Below are 16,377 nucleotides of genomic sequence, written 5' to 3' on the forward strand. Positions count from 1 at the left end.
CCACATTATTCACCCGCAACATTTCTTCCCCATCGCCAACCCACCACCTCCCCCCCCCCTTTTTTTGCACATGCTGCTGCAGCGAATGGCAGACGAGAATGCAAATAAGAAGACAAAACGTCAAACACCATTCATTGTCGAGCACGAAGGGACAGTGTGGAGAGAGCGTTAGAGAGCGAAAAGATTGGGGTAAGGGAGGCGGGTTTGTATTATATCGATCCGTCCCGTCTGGTCTGGTGGTCACGTAATTCGGTCGTCGTCGGTCGGCCAAGCTGCGTGATGAGCTGCGTGTTTTTGTGTGCACCTGATGGGTTGGAGGAAGAAGGGGGGGGGGGGGGGAGGCAGAAAATTCTAACGGACACATATCAGAATATGAGGTCATACAGCACACTCACACACAAAGAGAGAGAGAGAGAGAGGGTAAGAGGCCGCCAAACCAGTGCCAAAATAAAAAGTGGAAAACAGGTTAAGCTCGATTCGAACGTACATACACACACACACACACACACACACTGGAAACGGAAAATATACACTACTCTAGCCAGTACTCTATCAGTGTGTATTGTAAAAGTTCACCGAGTGGCTGTGGGGAAGAGTGTGTGTGAGCGGGGCAAGTGGTTGGCTGTGTTGTGTAGCAATGAAAATGTAAAAGACTACAATCAAGCGCACTCAAATACGGTGGCATTGGCTGATGTGCAAGGTGTGATGATTGAAGAGAGACAGAAAGAGACAGAGAGAGGAGGAGAGAATGGCAAAGCGTGAAACCAGGTGAAAGAAGCCGATTAGAGAATTGTTTGCTTCCATCACCATGTTTCCCATCATTCCCAATCCTCTACAAGACCGAGCGCCAGCAGCAGCAGCAGCAGCTCGAAAATGAAATCATCATCCGAAACAGCGCACACACACACACACACACGTACGCACACAAAAGAGCCCGATAGTGCAAACATAACCAGGAGCTAGAAATTGTAATAAGTGAATCGATGGCGACGGGGGCCGCGGCGTATACACACCACCTGTGCGGCCTGTTAGTGTCGCCAAGAGAGGCAGAGGTCGAAGAAGCAGGATCAGTCTCGGTGTGTGTGTGTGTGTGGGTAGGGGTAGGAGGGGAGGGGGGGGATACAGACAAGTCCATTATGTAGGGCAACAAACGGATGACACTGCGAACGGACGGATAGGGGATGCAGAATGCACATTTCGAAATCGATACACTATGGTGCGTTTGCTCTCGCTCTGCTTGAACTGTGAGACACGCACACACACACACACACATACACATACCAGAGTGTAGTGAGGCATATTTTGGACGGAAGGAATGCAACTGCTATCGATTGTTTTCTGGCAGCAATAAACAAAAACAAAAATCTTTCCAACTTCCAACCAAGGCTGTGTGTGGGGTTTTTTGTTGTTTTGCTTTAAAATAGAAGCAAAAATGTGTTGAAATAGAAAAAGAAAACTCTCACACACGCAGAACGTTCTCCAGCTGGGGTGCAGCCCCCACCAACAGAAAAAAAAGGTAAAAAAGAAAACCATTTGTCATCGAATCTATCATGCGAAAAGCTACCGAAAACCGTTTGGAGTAAGTAGAACAGCAGAGCGAGAGGGAAAGAGAAGGGGAAGGAAACATATGCTGGCAAACACGCGGTGGTATCGATTGACAAACGATACACACACACACACGCACACACACACACACACACACACACACACACACACACACACACACACAGAGCAGCGCGCGGTCACCTTTCTGCTTTTTCTACCAGCATTCCCACAATATAATCGTTTCGTAATGCTCGACGGCGCGACGTGTGTATGTGTGTGTGTGTGCGTTTGTATACGGCTGGCTGGCTGGTTCGAGCAGGGTGCATGCGATTTTCGCTTAGGGTAGGTCCTGGACACGACGAACCATTCTCGCTTGTCGCCCGCCACACGGACGCTAATGTCATTGTCGCGTGACTGTGTGTGTGTGTGTGGGTGAGGGTGGTGTAAAACGCAACGAGACACACACACACACACAAAGATTTTCGGTCCAGCAGCGCGTGCTGAGCACTATCTAAACACACATCTAAAGACCGCGTGTTAAAAAAATGCTGAGCAAACCAAATTGCATACGCGTCAGGCGCGCTTGCTGACAAAACAGGGTTTCATATTTTCCCATTGCCACCACTTTCCACTTTGGTGGGATAATTTTGGGCCACCGCAGTCCATCAATGGTCCATTCGAAAGAGAAGCGAACATTAAAAAAAAAAAAAACGAACGAAAATAGCTCTTCCCTTCTTGCACCATTCCTTTTGGCTCCGAAAGTTATGCAATGCTATGGTGTTGTTTTTTTTGTTGCTGTAGCTCAGTTTTTGTGCGCCTGAAAGGTAGGCAAGCCGCCGTTCATCGCAATGCATCTTTTTTAATTATAATTTCTTTTATTATGTTTAGCTCCATTTAGCTCGCAGTGCCTTAGGTTAGGCAAGACTGCACACGTCCAAAGCTGCCTTTCTAATATGCAATTCTATTGCTTGCGTACCGGGGTACAGATGGTCGCACACGAAACAAACCAAAGTGTCAAAGTTTCGGTGTTACAATTCGATTCGATTTGCTAAAAACTCACAAGAGCTTTCAGAGTGGACACACTGACGTAACCATGATCGCTTTTACATCCTCGTACCTGCTGATTACACTTTTTACCCGCTGCGTGCGTGTGTGTGTGTGTGTGTGCCTTTGCTCTTTATGAATTATTTTTCCAACAATCTACTTGAACCTAGTTGCGTCGGACGATACCCAGAAAAGCCCGGGATCGATCGAAGCGCTATTGTGTAGCTGTGTAATCAGTGACGGCAAACATGACTAGCATTGCTGGCACTCTCTCGTGCCAATTCCTCTCCATTCTTCCTCGCTGGTCTAAAATCTAAAAATCCCCACAGCAAATGGGATGGCTGGAGGAGGAGGTGGAGAAGGGAAAAGCGAACAAGTGCATCGCTGTCATCCACTGTGGCCTGCTATATTGCGTGCCGTGTCTCCTGCACCGGCAGCACAGCAGTGGCACGGTGGTGCAAATGCAACGAGCGTGAATTAATATTTAAGCGTTTTTGCCCCGGCTCCGCCCCAACCACCACCAACACGCACACACACACACATACTGAGAGAAATGGCAGGACAAATGGAAAACTTTTGTAAAACTAATTAAATGATGCATAATACATAGCAACCGATTCGGGACCGATCTTGCATATCTCTGTGTGCATGTGTGTGTAAGCCAGGACACACACATACACAATTGCGTGATGGGGTTTTTTTCGGTTTCTTCTTTTGCGTTTTAGTTCGATTTGTTACGACCTTCATGTAACCGGTAAAAACGGCTCTCCAATCCACCGCCTGGGGCTAGATGTTTGGCAATTGGCATCACAAAAGTCACTAGAGCACACACACACAGTTTCCTTTGAAATCGTGTGTGTGTATGTGTGTGTATGTGTGTGTGTGTGTGTGTGTGTGTGTGTGTGTGTGTGTGTGTGTGTGTGTGTGTGTGTGTGTGTGTGTGTGTGTGTGTGTGTGTGTGTGTGTGTGTGTGTGTGTGTGTGTGTGTGTGTGTGTGTGTGTGTGTGTGTGTGTGTGTGTGTGTGTGTGTGTGTGTGTGTGTGTGTGTGTGTGTGTGTGTGTGTGTGTGTGTGTGTGTGTGTGTGTGTGTGTGTGTGTGTGTGTGTGTGTGTGTGTGTGTGTTAGAGAGTGATGTCGCTTTCTTTGTGCGCTTCATTTCAGTTCGAACAGAGCTTGTGACGGGCACCAGTAACGAATTAAAACAAAAACCAAAAATCCCTAAAGTGCACCAGCGAGAACAAAGGTGTGCTCGGGCGACGAGGACAGCGGCAAAAGGGGCGACGACGACTTACACGATTGCGGCTGTCGAAAACTATCGTTTTTTTTTTTGTGTAAAATGAGAGGAAAAAGCGACTGACTGACTGCTGACCGAATCGTCAGCCACTTCATTTCGTACCGACCAACGGGCAATGTGGTGTTCGATCGATTTGGTGTTCTTGTTTCACTTTTTCTGTATTATTTTGTTTTTTTTTTTTCGTTCTTCGTATTGTCTATCCTTGCCTTTGTCTGCGCCTGGCGCCAATCAAGGCAAGATGGTTTCCCGTAAAGATGTAATCTTGTTCTTAAGCGCTTGTTGTGAGTTCTTCCGTTCATATCCAAACACACTACAAAGCCTTCGACACGCTGCGATGCACAAAGGACCGTTCACATCATGTGCTGGATATCATATCCGTGTCGTTGTATCCGGGTACGATTAGATTGGAATAATGAAGGGGTACGGCAATATAGCCGTTCAATCGTAACATCGAACTTCCATCACGTGGAAGCTACGGGACGGATGAATCAATAAATGTTGACTGTGCCCCCTCCCCCACCAGACCAAAACCAACGGGCCGAAAACTGTCCATCGACGGTAAACGTCACCATCTTTTCTTATTATTATTTAATTTCCCCGCTTCGACATCGTTACGACGGAAATGCGCCTGAATGTATGCACGAGCAGCAGCAAACGCATGTGCGGCGTGTTGGCTTTTTTCTCTCTCTCAAAATCGGAAATGCAGTTGCAGACGATTGACAACCGGTTGACGGAACAAGTCCAGGCAAGATATGTGGAATGATTTCCTTTTGGGGTGGTGTGCAGCGAGGAGCGCTGGAACTGAAATGCTTTTGTTGCCGACCGTTTGCAATATTCAAACGATGCCCAAAAAAAATAAGGGGAAAAAAATTACAGAATCATGCTCAAGAACCATCAGGTCACACACACAAACACCAAAATCGATCCGTTCAATTCGTCGATACACTAAAATAGCGAAACGGTGTACGAGCTGCTACCTTTCCCTTCCTCTCCCCTCACTGTCAGTGCACGATTGTCCTCGGATGGCATGAAAACGCCGGCTCGAGAAGCGTTTGACGAGCCCAGAAAGTGTCAAAGTTCGAGCCGCAGTACGTCCACTCCTTTTGCGCACTCCTTTTGTTTGTTTGCGTGTGTGGGTGAGTGGGTGGGGGTTGAAAATAGGAACGATGGTGTCCATAGAGCCCGTATGCGAGGGTGTGCGAGCAATCGAATCCAACCTAAACCGACCCGAAAAGGCGAAAACCCTGTAACGAACCCACACCGCAATACAACTACCACTAAGCCACACAAATACAACAACAACAACAACGAATCACGGTAAAAACGGCAACATACATACAGAACAGTGGCTTACAGACAACACACACACTCACACTGTGGGTGTATGTGTGTGTGTGCTCTGAAAACATTCAGTTATGACAAAAAAAAAACAGAAATAAAATAAAACAGCACAGTATACAAACAAAATCAGTAAGTGGATGAGTGGATGATGAGAAAGACAATCGTAACGCAAAATAGAAAAGAGTCATGCGGGAGAGGGGTAGAAAATGAAACAAGAATAACGGTATAAAAAGCAACACAGTTTGATGATAAACACGTTATCCAAAAAGGACGGGGGAAAAGAGAGAAAATAAAAGAAACAAAACAACAACAACAGCCAACACTGGCCACAGCAAACGAGAATTAGATCACAAACATCGAGAAAAAAACAAAAACCACACTGATATACACCGAGAGACATGTAAACAGCCAGAGCAAAACAGAGTACAGTAGTGAACAGGTAAACGCAGCACGGGGCTGGACGTGACTTGGACGATGTGTGAAGATAGTTATTTTCTTTTTGTGTTTTTTTTTTACTACCACTCTTCTCTCTTTCTTTTCTCTTTCTCCTTAATCGGTGCCTTCAAGAGAGTTAATTGATGAAGGAGCAAGATCAAAGGTGATGTCTAGTATAAGGTTGAAATTTGATTTATGCAAATCGTGTATGTGTATGTGTGTGTGTGTGTGTGTGTGTATGTGTATGTGTATGTGTATGTGTATGTGTATGTGTATGTGTATGTGTATGTGTATGTGTATGTGTATGTGTATGTGTGTATGTGTATGTGTATGCGTATGTGTATGTGTATGTGTATGTGTATGTGTATGTGTATGTGTATGTGTATGTGTATGTGTATGTGTATGTGTATGTGTATGTGTACGCATATGGGAATGTGCGTGCGTGTGTTTGTGTGCGAGTTTAAGTGTAAGAATGAAAAAGCATTGTTCCTCTATGCCTGTGTAAGTTTTGCAAATGTATTCGCGTTCGGTTCGAAAGGCTTACAGTGCGACGCGTTTGTGTGCGTGCTCGCCACCAATTGGTCCACTGCGAACAAACAACATGCACACACACACACACACATTCACATATAAGATACATTTACTGAGGCATGTATGTATGTCTGCATATTAAAAATATTTAGATATCGGTTGAAAGAAAATGGAAATGTACAGAAAACACTGATAAAGAAACCAAAAAAAAACACACACACTTTACACGATAATCACCACTGCCTCCTTCTCCGCAAAACGTGATTGTGTGCTCCCTTCTCTTCCTTCACTCCTTCTCCCTTCTACCAACCGCACCCCCTCCCATTTTTCCAGACTCTCTCCAGACTTTGTGGTTGGGGGATTTAATTTTGCATGATACCGTTATGAACACAAAAAACGTAAGACAAAACATAAAACTAATTGGAAATTGACTACAAGGACAAGAAAGAGAGAGAGAGAGAGAGAGAGAGAGAGAGAGAGAGAGAGAGAGAGAGAGAGAGAGGGGGGGGAGAAAAAGGAGAACAAAAATGAGAGGAAACAAAAACTCACGAACACGCACAACAACACACAGAAGATGTTAAGAAATTACGTCATTGCGTATGACGGCAAGAGTCAAAAAGACATCGAGAGAAAGGTAAACAAACATATATACACACACACATAGACACACTCACACACACACTGGCATGGCTATCTTACTTAGGCTCTTTCTTGCTATGTGTGAGTGGGTGTGTGTGGGTGTGCAGTTCATTTTTCCTCCATCGCCTCACTTTTCCAAAGCAAAGAAAGTACACCACACCCAGAAACAAACTAAGCACAAAATAGGCTAAGAAAGAGGGAGGGAACGAGAGAAGACAGGAAAGAGAGAGAGAGAGCGAGAGAGACCAAAGGAGGGTTTAGTCGCATTTAACTAGAGAACGGTGGAGTCAGGGAGAAGGCAGCAGGAGCACAGCGACATTACGCAGCGGGGGAAAAAAACGAAAGAAAACGTAAGAAAACAAAACAAACAAAAAAACAAACGAAAACCGAAAAGGAAGTATTGGTGGTGGGAGAACATATTGGGAGCTTTGGCACCGATTGATCGGAGAGAGAGAGAAAGAGAGAGAGAAAGAGAGAGAGAGAGAGAGTAAGTTTGTTTTTAATGTCACTTACCGAGTCGTGCGCGTGACGGAAGTCTAGTGAGCTTTCGCCCGAAGACTTGTCATCGCCCCAGTCGATCTCCTTCTTTAGCGACTAAAAAGAGACAGACAAAGAAAGAGCGAGATTAGAGTCACGAAACTATGGAACAAATACAGGGATTCCCAAGTCAGTTTCGAATGTAAACAATGTTATTCAACACGTACTTTCTTTTTTTTATCTCATTTCATCGGATATTTCATTCCATCATCATAATTTTTGATTTCTTCTGCATGATTTTCAACACATCACAAGTTGGACTGAGTGTGACTGTGATGTGTCGAAAATCATGTGTAAAAATTGAAATTTCATTATGCAGTTTTCCGGCTCAGTTTTCAATGTGAACTAGTGTTGCGTAAATCTGAATCAGATTCATGAATCAATGATTCAATCAACCTGAATCTCAGTGGCAATCTCAGATTCATGACTCTCCAAAGATTCACGAATCGCTAAGGATTAATGCATGAATCTGAATGTATCTAAATGAATCTGAATTCATGAATTTGAATGAATCTTCGAAATGATTCAATGAATCTGAATCTCGGTTGCAAAGTTCCATGAATCTTCAAAAATTTATGACTCTCCAAAGATTCACGAATCTCGAAAGATTCACGAATCACTAGGGATTCATGAATGTTATGGGATTCATAGAGCTAGAGCTTTTCATTATTCTTCTTCTTGGTTTAACAACATACGTGGTCATGCCAGCCTATACAGGCTTTCGAGATTTCTTGGCAAGTACTACGCAGCCGGATATATTTTGCTACGGGGAGACGGTCCATGCGAGCCTTGAACCCACGACGGACATGTTAAGTGGGATCACGCAAATTCAACATCCTCTATATTCAATATTCATACATCTCTTAAGATGAATACCTGGAGATATATGAATTTTAATGAAATTATGAATCTTATAGATTCATGAATCCTTGAAGAGTCGATTTGAGAAACGAATCACTCATCACTGAAGATTCATTGTAATGAATCACAACGAAAAACTCATGAAACCCAACACTAATGTGAACAGCATTAATAAAAACATTCAAGATGTTCTTTCACCAGCTGTCATTATTTGTGACAGCTGGACTGTTGAACAAACCTCCTGCGATTGTTGAATAATGCCGTTCGCATTAGCAACTGACCCGGAAAACGGTGTATGAAGCTGTTGAAAATTATGTGCACATTCGAAAGTGACTTGGAACAACCCTGCAAAAATCTCGCTTTCGCATTGTGCGGTGCAGTTTGCATACGGGTCGGGCGCTTACCAGAGGCACTTGCTGGACCGGGCCCATGATGCCGGACGGTCCCGCGATCGGTTCGGCCAGGGGGCTGGAGAGGCCGCTCGCATTAAAGACGGCCAGCGCGGCTGCGGTAGCCGCCGCCGCCCGCTGATGGTGATGGTGCTGCAGATGCTGGTGCTGGGGCGAACCACGCTCGCGCTGCTGCTGCTCGCCGTTCTTGCTGCCGTTGTTCCCGCTCTGGGCGGCGGCTTCGGCCGAGGTGGTGGTGGTGGCGGTGGTGGTGGTACTGCCGCCCCGCGATGCCGGCCGCAGATCGGTCGCGAGCAGGATCGGGCCCGGACCGGCCGACGCCGCGTTCAGTGCGGCGGACAGGTTGGCGTTGGCGCTTGCCGCCGCATTGATCGTCATGTTCAGACCGGCGAACGCTGAAAAGTCTGCAACGAAGGGGTGGGAAGGGGGGAGGAAGGTATTAGCGATTGCATCGAAACACACACACACAACCATCTTTCGCCACCCCGACACACACACTTACCGACTTCGTTTTTGATCTTCATCGGTGGCTGATACTCGTCGTCGGAGTTGTTGTTGTAGGTGGCGCTGCTGCTGTTGTTGTTGTTGTTTGTGGTGGTGCCACTTGGCCGGGCCGGACCGTCCTCGGACGAGCGGCGGCGGCGGGACTGGTGCTGCTGCTGCTGGCGCACCCGCTGCTGCTGCTCGGCCGTCCGCAGCAGCTCCGCGGCCGCCAGCTGCTGCTGATGGTGCTGGTGCAGCTGCTGCTGGAGCTGCTGGTGCGAATGATGGTGGTGGTGATGGTGGGCGGACAGCTGCAGCAGATGCTGGTGATGGTGGTGGTGGTGGTGGTGCCGGCCGAGCAGTGTACCACCACCGCCGCCGCCGCTGCCGGCGCTGCCCGTGCTGCCCGCACTGCCAATGTGCAGATCGTGCGGGCCGCCGCCCTCGTCGTCCTCGTCATCGTCGTCATCGTCGTCGTCGTCATCGTCGTCCTCCACCTCCTCCGGGCCGAGCGTCGTCTCGTCGTCCGGTCCGGTGCGTCTGGACCGATGGCGGTGTTGCTGCTCCTCGTTCGCTTCCTCCTCCGGTTCGTCGCTTGCCGTCAGCGGGCGGCGTCCGCGTCGACGCCGCTGCTCCGCACTCCCCTCGCTGGTGCCGATCACGATGGCGTCCGTTCCTGCATCGCGTGCCTCCCGTGCAACCTTGGTTGAAAGAAAGCAAAAAAAAAAAGAAAAAAGAAAAGTTAAATAGAGGACAATGGGGAAAAACCGCCCGTTGCGCGACGTTACCTGTGCGACGGCAGCCGCTGCCAGCAGCATCTCTGCTGCTCCATCGTCCACATCCTCCCCCTCGTCCTCGTTCTCCTCCTCCTCTTCCTCCTCATCGTCGTAGTCGGCGGTTCCCATCGTAACGTCCCGCAGCAGCATCGCGTGATGATAATCTGTGTCCGTGCGTAGATCGGTTGCCATCAGGGCGGCGGCGGCGGCCGCAGCAGCGGCACTGCTTGCCGGCCGCCGCACCTCGTCCACCAGCTCGCCGAGCGGGCTGCTGCGCGATAGGCTGCTGTCGGGGATCAGGGTGGTCGGTGCGGGCGAAGGCTGCCGCTCCGCGATCGAGGTGGAGCAGCATGCGGTTGCTGGGTCGCCTGCGGCGGGTTCGTCGCTGGCGGCGCACTCGTCCGTATCGCCCCCGCTGCCGGCCGGGGGCGACGCCGTCCCTATCCTTGCTCCCCGCTCCTGGTGAGCACTTTGGTGCGCGTCTGCCTTATCGCTGATCGTGGTGGTGCTGCTGGTGGTGGTGGTGGTGGCGGTTGTAGTAGTGTCCCGTTCGTCGTCTAGCGCGGCGGCGATTGTCGGTGTAGTCCGCGCATCCTGCGGATGGCGATCGTTTACCTCCTGCTCCATCTCCTCGTGCTCTTCCTCCTCCCGGCTGGGCGGCTCGTCGTGCAGAGGTGTGGCGCTGCGTCTGCCGTCGCTGCTGACTGCCGACGCGGCCAGCTGGGAAGATAGAATGCCATCGCCCGACGCCGGCCGCTGGATGACGGTGGTCGTGGTGCTGCTGCTGCTACTACTGCTGCTGCTGAGTGCAGCGACCGAGGTGAAGGAGGAACTCGAGCCCTTGCTGCCGACGGCACCACCACCACCACCGTGCAGCTGTGCGGCCGACGACGTGACGGCGGCGGCACTCGCTGAGGATAAGGCTGTGGTGGCGGTTGAGATGTCGATCGGCGCGTCGCGATGCTTCCGGGTGAGCAGCGAGAGGGGCGTAGTGGTCGTGGTGGCGCTCGGGGCGGCGGCTGTCGACGCGTCCGCTTCGCACACCATTGCCGCGTCCTTCCCGAGCGTGGTGGACAGATCGGTGACGTTGCCGGCGGTGGCAGTGCCACTGCTACTGCTGCTGCTGCTGAGGGAGCTTGCCGAGGTGACGCTGGCACTGCCAATGCCGGAGGAACTCAAACGTTGCTGCTGCTGCTGCGTCGTGTAGTGATGCTGTTGCGATGATAGCGAGTGTTGCTGGTGATGTTGCTGCTGCTCCTCCGCCGGTCTGTCGGCACCGTTCGGTTCGCTCGTGGTAGTAGTGGTGGTGCTGCTGCCACTGCTGCCGGTGGTCGTAGCAGTCGTGGCGGTGGTGCTGACCGTCGTCGACGCCGCGCCCGGCGTGGTGGTGGTCGTTGAGGTGAGATACGGGCCGCCACCGCCGCCCGCCAGCGTTGCCGTCGGGAGCGTCGTGGAGAGGTTGGTCGGCAGGATCGCTTCCGAGGCGGCCAGGGTGGTGCCGCCGCTCCCGCTGCCACTGTTGCTGCCGCCAGTCGCGCCGACACCGCCGCCCGCACCATGGCTGCTGTGGGGTCGGAGTCGCTCCGGCTCTAGCTTCGGTTCCGTCAGCGGGCTGCTCTGATTTGTCATCTCCGTCAGTCCTTTGACCTGTGTGTTGGATAGAAAGAGGAGGAGGGCGAAAAGGATTGAATCAAGTGCACCAGTAGAAAGTTCGCAAGCGCCTGCGCCCGCCGATGCGCCTTACCTTGAGCGATTTTGCCGTCTTTAGCAGTGCCGAAAGCTGACAGTATTCGACATTTACCTCGCCCTTGTACATGAATTCGATCAGCGTGCGCAGCTCGGCAAAGCGAACGTCCTTCAGTATGACGATCGGGTGCCGGGCCGGATGGTCGAGAAACAGCGTCTGGAAGTAGGAGGAGCAGGCCGAGAGTACAACCTGGAAGGGGAGGAAAAGTGGAAAGAAAATAAACAAAACAGATTACAGTTAGCCATCATTTATCACTCTCTTTCTCTCTTGATATCTAAACGCCTAACAGCCCGCTCGATGTGAGTATGAAACTATGTTGCGGCGAGCGATCGCACAGCCACATCCATCACTTGCAGCACTTGCAGGGGCAGGGCGCACTGCTGGCACAGAGCTAACGGGATTGTTTTCGATTGTCATCGGCAATGGCCCTTCGGAAGACAAATTAGCTGTCACTTGTTTGGCACACACGATGGCAAGATTAATCAACACACGATAATGCTAATCTTATTGGAACGGTGCTAAAAGGAGCTAAGGGAAATGCAGCTACTCTTGTTGAAGGATGGGAACACGGAATAGCGTTTTATTAAAGACTATTTCTGACTCAAGGTTTCCTTCGATCAATCATTACTCTGACAATCTAACCTAACCTTGAATTAGAAAACTGCTACACTGCTTAACAGCTTCCGTAAAGCGACATCCAGATATAGGTTTAGTGAAAACGTCCACCTTCTGAAGTGCTAATTGCAGATTGTGAGAATGAGATCTCCCCGCCAGCAAATTCAAGGCGATTAGCAGTGCATTTAGCAGTAATTAAATGCCTTTGATACAATTCAATGAAACATTTCGTCTTGAATTTGAAATTTCAGTTTGCCATTTGTAAAATGAAAATCTTACAAGCGCGTCTTTAGTACAGCACTGCTGTGTTGTAGTGATGTCCGGTGATGGCTGCGCTATTTCACTTTATCAAACATCGTCTGCATTATTCAGTTTCTTGAATACAAGAACGTTAAAAGGTGTTAGTAATGTATCAAACTCATTTAGAAGCTCCCATAAAAGGTGAAATTAGATAAATATTTCACCCATCCTGACAATTAAGGGTGAGCATAGTAAAATTTTTGTTTTTGAACTAGACACCATTTTAATTTTGCTCCTGCAATAAGTTTTGTTTACACTTATTATAGCAGCAAACTTTGAATTTGAATAGAAAAAAATACAAAAACAAGAAAAAAAGTCTCATAAAAATCAGGATTTGAACACCCTCTTTTTCGGTTCGGAACCAAAAGCGTTGTCACTGCACTATTTAGTACTAAGATTTGTGAGGAAGCAAAATCGATATATAAACAAAACAAGATGGCGGTAATCTCGATTTGTTCTTATGCGATTCCAAATTTGAAACATTTCAAAGATAAGAGCCGTGAAAGTTTCGGTTGATATCTTCATTCGCCTTCTAATCCGAATAAGACCTTAAATGCCTTCAAAGCCCTGTTGCGGCGCCTTCTTCTCGAATTGTTGTCGTACGATGCCTTAAATCTCTGTGAAAAGGCGTCCTGAGTAGGTATTCGATATAGCCATATATTCAGCCTCTGTTGTGGACAATGCAACAGAATATGTTGCCCGTTTATAGCTCCAGGCTGCACAGATCCACCACAGAACTGGAACACAAATCCTGCAATGGAACGACGCGATATCAACAGCATTTCCCCAGTCAGCATCGCTAAACGGTTGTTCGTTAGCTTTCGCTTCCTCTGCTTCCACATCTCCCGCACCGTTGGAATTCGTAGGCAGAATGTTCGAAACCAAGCAAAAATAATAGAGTGCGATATATTCTTCGTAAACACGATTCACTCACTTGCACTATTGGGTACTTCGATGGCGTTCCTGTGCCCATAAACAGACAGCCATAAACAGGGTAACACACAGCTATGCTCGACGAACGAAGGGAACACGGGAATAATGCTTTATTATAAACTATTTCTAAACTAAGGCGATGATTACTTTCACAATTTAACAAGTGCAATAAGCGACGAACCCGGATTGCAAAATGCTCGTTCGATTCAATCTTGCGCTCTGCCTTTTTTTGCACACGAAGGATCGGATTCACACACACACAAACACACACTAACACATTGCCTTTCTGGTGCGCACGTGGTAACCGGCGAAAAAGCAAACGCACACTCACGCTTGTGCTGAGCGTTTCAATGTTGGCCGCCGTTTGAGCCGGTTCGTGCCGTGGCAAACTTCTTTTATAAAAGTCTTTTTGCAGCAACAACGGCAACGGAGAGAGAGAGAGAGAGAGTGACATAGTGAGAAAAGGCGAAAAGCCCATTAAAATCCTTCCATCCTTGCGGGTACAGACAGCAACAACACAGTAGCGCCTGCATATGTCAAAAACAAAAACTGCAATCCCGAGTGGGTCATATATTTAAACAAAACAAAACAAAACAATAAAAGGACCACACCAAGGAGGAGACCAAAGGTGCACCACACAACGGACAAGGATTTACTGCCCTACCGCAACACACAATGGGGGAAGGGGGGTGGGGGGAGCCAGCAAACAAGCTACACACACACACACACACACGTGCGCACATGTATTTATTTATGAAGTAATTACGGTGTCGATGCCAACGCTAATTTAAATTTAGAAAATTATCATAAAGTTCGCCCCGCGCTAAATGAGCTTTTCGTCTCGGGGCGCGAAGGCCACACCGCTACAACGGGCTGCTGACGCATTGTTCTACCCGTGTTGCCTTCAGAACAAGCTCGGCCAGTTGCATCACGGCCGGGCAACAACAAGGCACAACAACGCAGCCGGACAACAGCCGCCAGCCGCGCGCGTATACGCGGTAACGCAAAAGCAACAGTCGCAATGTGTTACACCGGGAGGGTTTATTTTTACTATCCTCCTCCCCCGCCTCCCTTCCTCCCCTCGCCACCCCCCCCCCCCCCCCCCCCCCGGTGTGCGTGATGATCGTAAAAGTCCGACCGGACTCGGAGAGGACGGAGAACGATCGTTTCGATTTTTGCTTTTAGTGGCCGTAAATTTTTGTACCAACAAATGTGTGGGGGGGGGGGGGGTGGAGGTGTTGGTGGGGGCAAGGGGAGAAGTATAAGCAGATGAGTTGAGGTATCTCTCGCAGCAGCATCACTGCCGCGGGAGGGAGCAGCAGTAGAAAATGAAGCATAGCGGTGCGAGAGATGTCTCGTAAAATTGTTAAATAATTTAATATTCAGCATGAAGAAAAAAAACCCACACACACACAAACACACACACGCGTAGAGGTGCATCGCTTAAACGCTTTCCAACGGTGCTGTTGCTGCTGCCAGCCAGTAACACACATTTCATCTCCGCGTCTCGAGTGTTTTATGACGGGGCAAAGATGCCCGGGACACGCTTTTTCCGAACCGAACCGAGTTCCCCCCCCCCCATCATACTCATCACACATCACACACACGCTGCATCATCATTTTGCAAAAAAAAAAAAAAAAAAAACATTATTCTCGCTTTGGGGCTTTAAGAAAATATGCATCGAAAGGCATACACACAGCAACCAGCAGTAGAAAATCATTTAACGAACACCCCGCAGAGCAAAAGCAGGAAGGGAGCCTCTGAGCGGGAGAGAGCGCGCGTAGGCGACGAACCTCCGCGCGGGGCTTTTGGGAGTGGATGTGTGTTGTTGTTGGCGTTGCTGTTGTTGAGTGTGCAAAAAAGGCCGTGCCCCAGAGCTTACACGCGGTCGGCAAGGGCGGCAAGGGCCGCGCGAACACGAGCTAATCATCATTTCGGAAGCCGTTGCACATAAGGCGCGCTTGGGTGGATATGGTTGATTGGATTGGGTGCTTTCCGCGAAAGCTTAAGGGTGACCCACCAGTCGTTTCCATCGTTTCTACCAGCGAATTGCGAGCAGCAGCAGCAGCAGCAGCAGCAACGGCACACAAAATTGCATTTTTCACGCGTTGCACATAATTTTAAATTGCTTGCCACATTTAAATTGCCTACCCGTTAGCCTGCCACTACTACTGCGCAACAAAACATTTGGTTCCTTCTGTTTCGGTAAGCGGAGCAGGACCACACCACAACCAAATTGAATAGCTTCATTCGGGATGTTATAGGCCCGTTTAGATAATTTGTGTGACGCGCGATAAATAAAAAGGGGAAAGAAATAGGTAGCGCACTGCCTTTTCAGCGCGTTTGCAGGAGGAATGTGTTTGCGCTTTGACCTGTGGGCTCGGCGGGCTCGGCAAAGAATGGAGCGAATATTTTTATATGCGTGCACACACAACTGGCAGCATTTGTGCAGTTTCACACGCTCCCCAGCAGCCTGTTGTTGTAACTTCCCTTTGAAATGGGTGGGGGGGGGGTTCGTCGCTTGAAACCTTGCGCTTCTTTCGAAGCAATTTTAGCAAGTGCAACAAATTAAGGGGTTGTTTTTTTTTTCGTCGATGCATCCCCTCTCTCGTTTGTGCCATAATGGTTTTTGTTTTTCATCGATCATCTCGCAGGGGCGCTTATCTACGCAGCAACAAAAAAGCATTGGATTTATTCTTCAGAAAAAAGGTCCTCAAAACTCATGCAGCAGGAAAAAAGGGTACAAATGGATATTAATTTCCACCACCTGTACCTGAAGGGAGCGAGAAAGTGTTGCGCATCTCATCTTGCAACAACAACGATAAGAAGAAAAGAAAAAGAAGCTACACACGCCATCATTACCGCGGTGGCGTGGTGGCGCGCAC

General features: G+C 48.9%; 1 protein-coding gene across 5 annotated transcripts in view; it reads right to left on the minus strand.

Annotated features, from left to right (window-relative positions):
* LOC120905489 (mucin-19) overlaps positions 1-16,377 on the minus strand; it is a 161,462-nt gene that overhangs the window by 32,476 nt on the left and 112,609 nt on the right. For all 5 annotated transcript variants that reach the window (XM_040316314.1, XM_040316313.1, XM_040316316.1 and 2 more), the window contains 5 exons: positions 11,641-11,832; positions 9,909-11,543; positions 9,140-9,821; positions 8,632-9,041; positions 7,343-7,423 (listed from right to left, as the gene is read on the minus strand). In XM_040316314.1, coding sequence (XP_040172248.1) covers positions 7,343-7,423; positions 8,632-9,041; positions 9,140-9,821; positions 9,909-11,543; positions 11,641-11,832 — 3,000 coding nt within the window. The remainder of the gene's footprint in view (positions 1-7,342; positions 7,424-8,631; positions 9,042-9,139; positions 9,822-9,908; positions 11,544-11,640; positions 11,833-16,377) is intronic.

Source organism: Anopheles arabiensis, chromosome X (genome assembly GCF_016920715.1).
Source record: "Anopheles arabiensis isolate DONGOLA chromosome X, AaraD3, whole genome shotgun sequence".
In the NCBI taxonomy this organism is placed as follows: Eukaryota; Metazoa; Arthropoda; class Insecta; order Diptera; family Culicidae; genus Anopheles; species Anopheles arabiensis.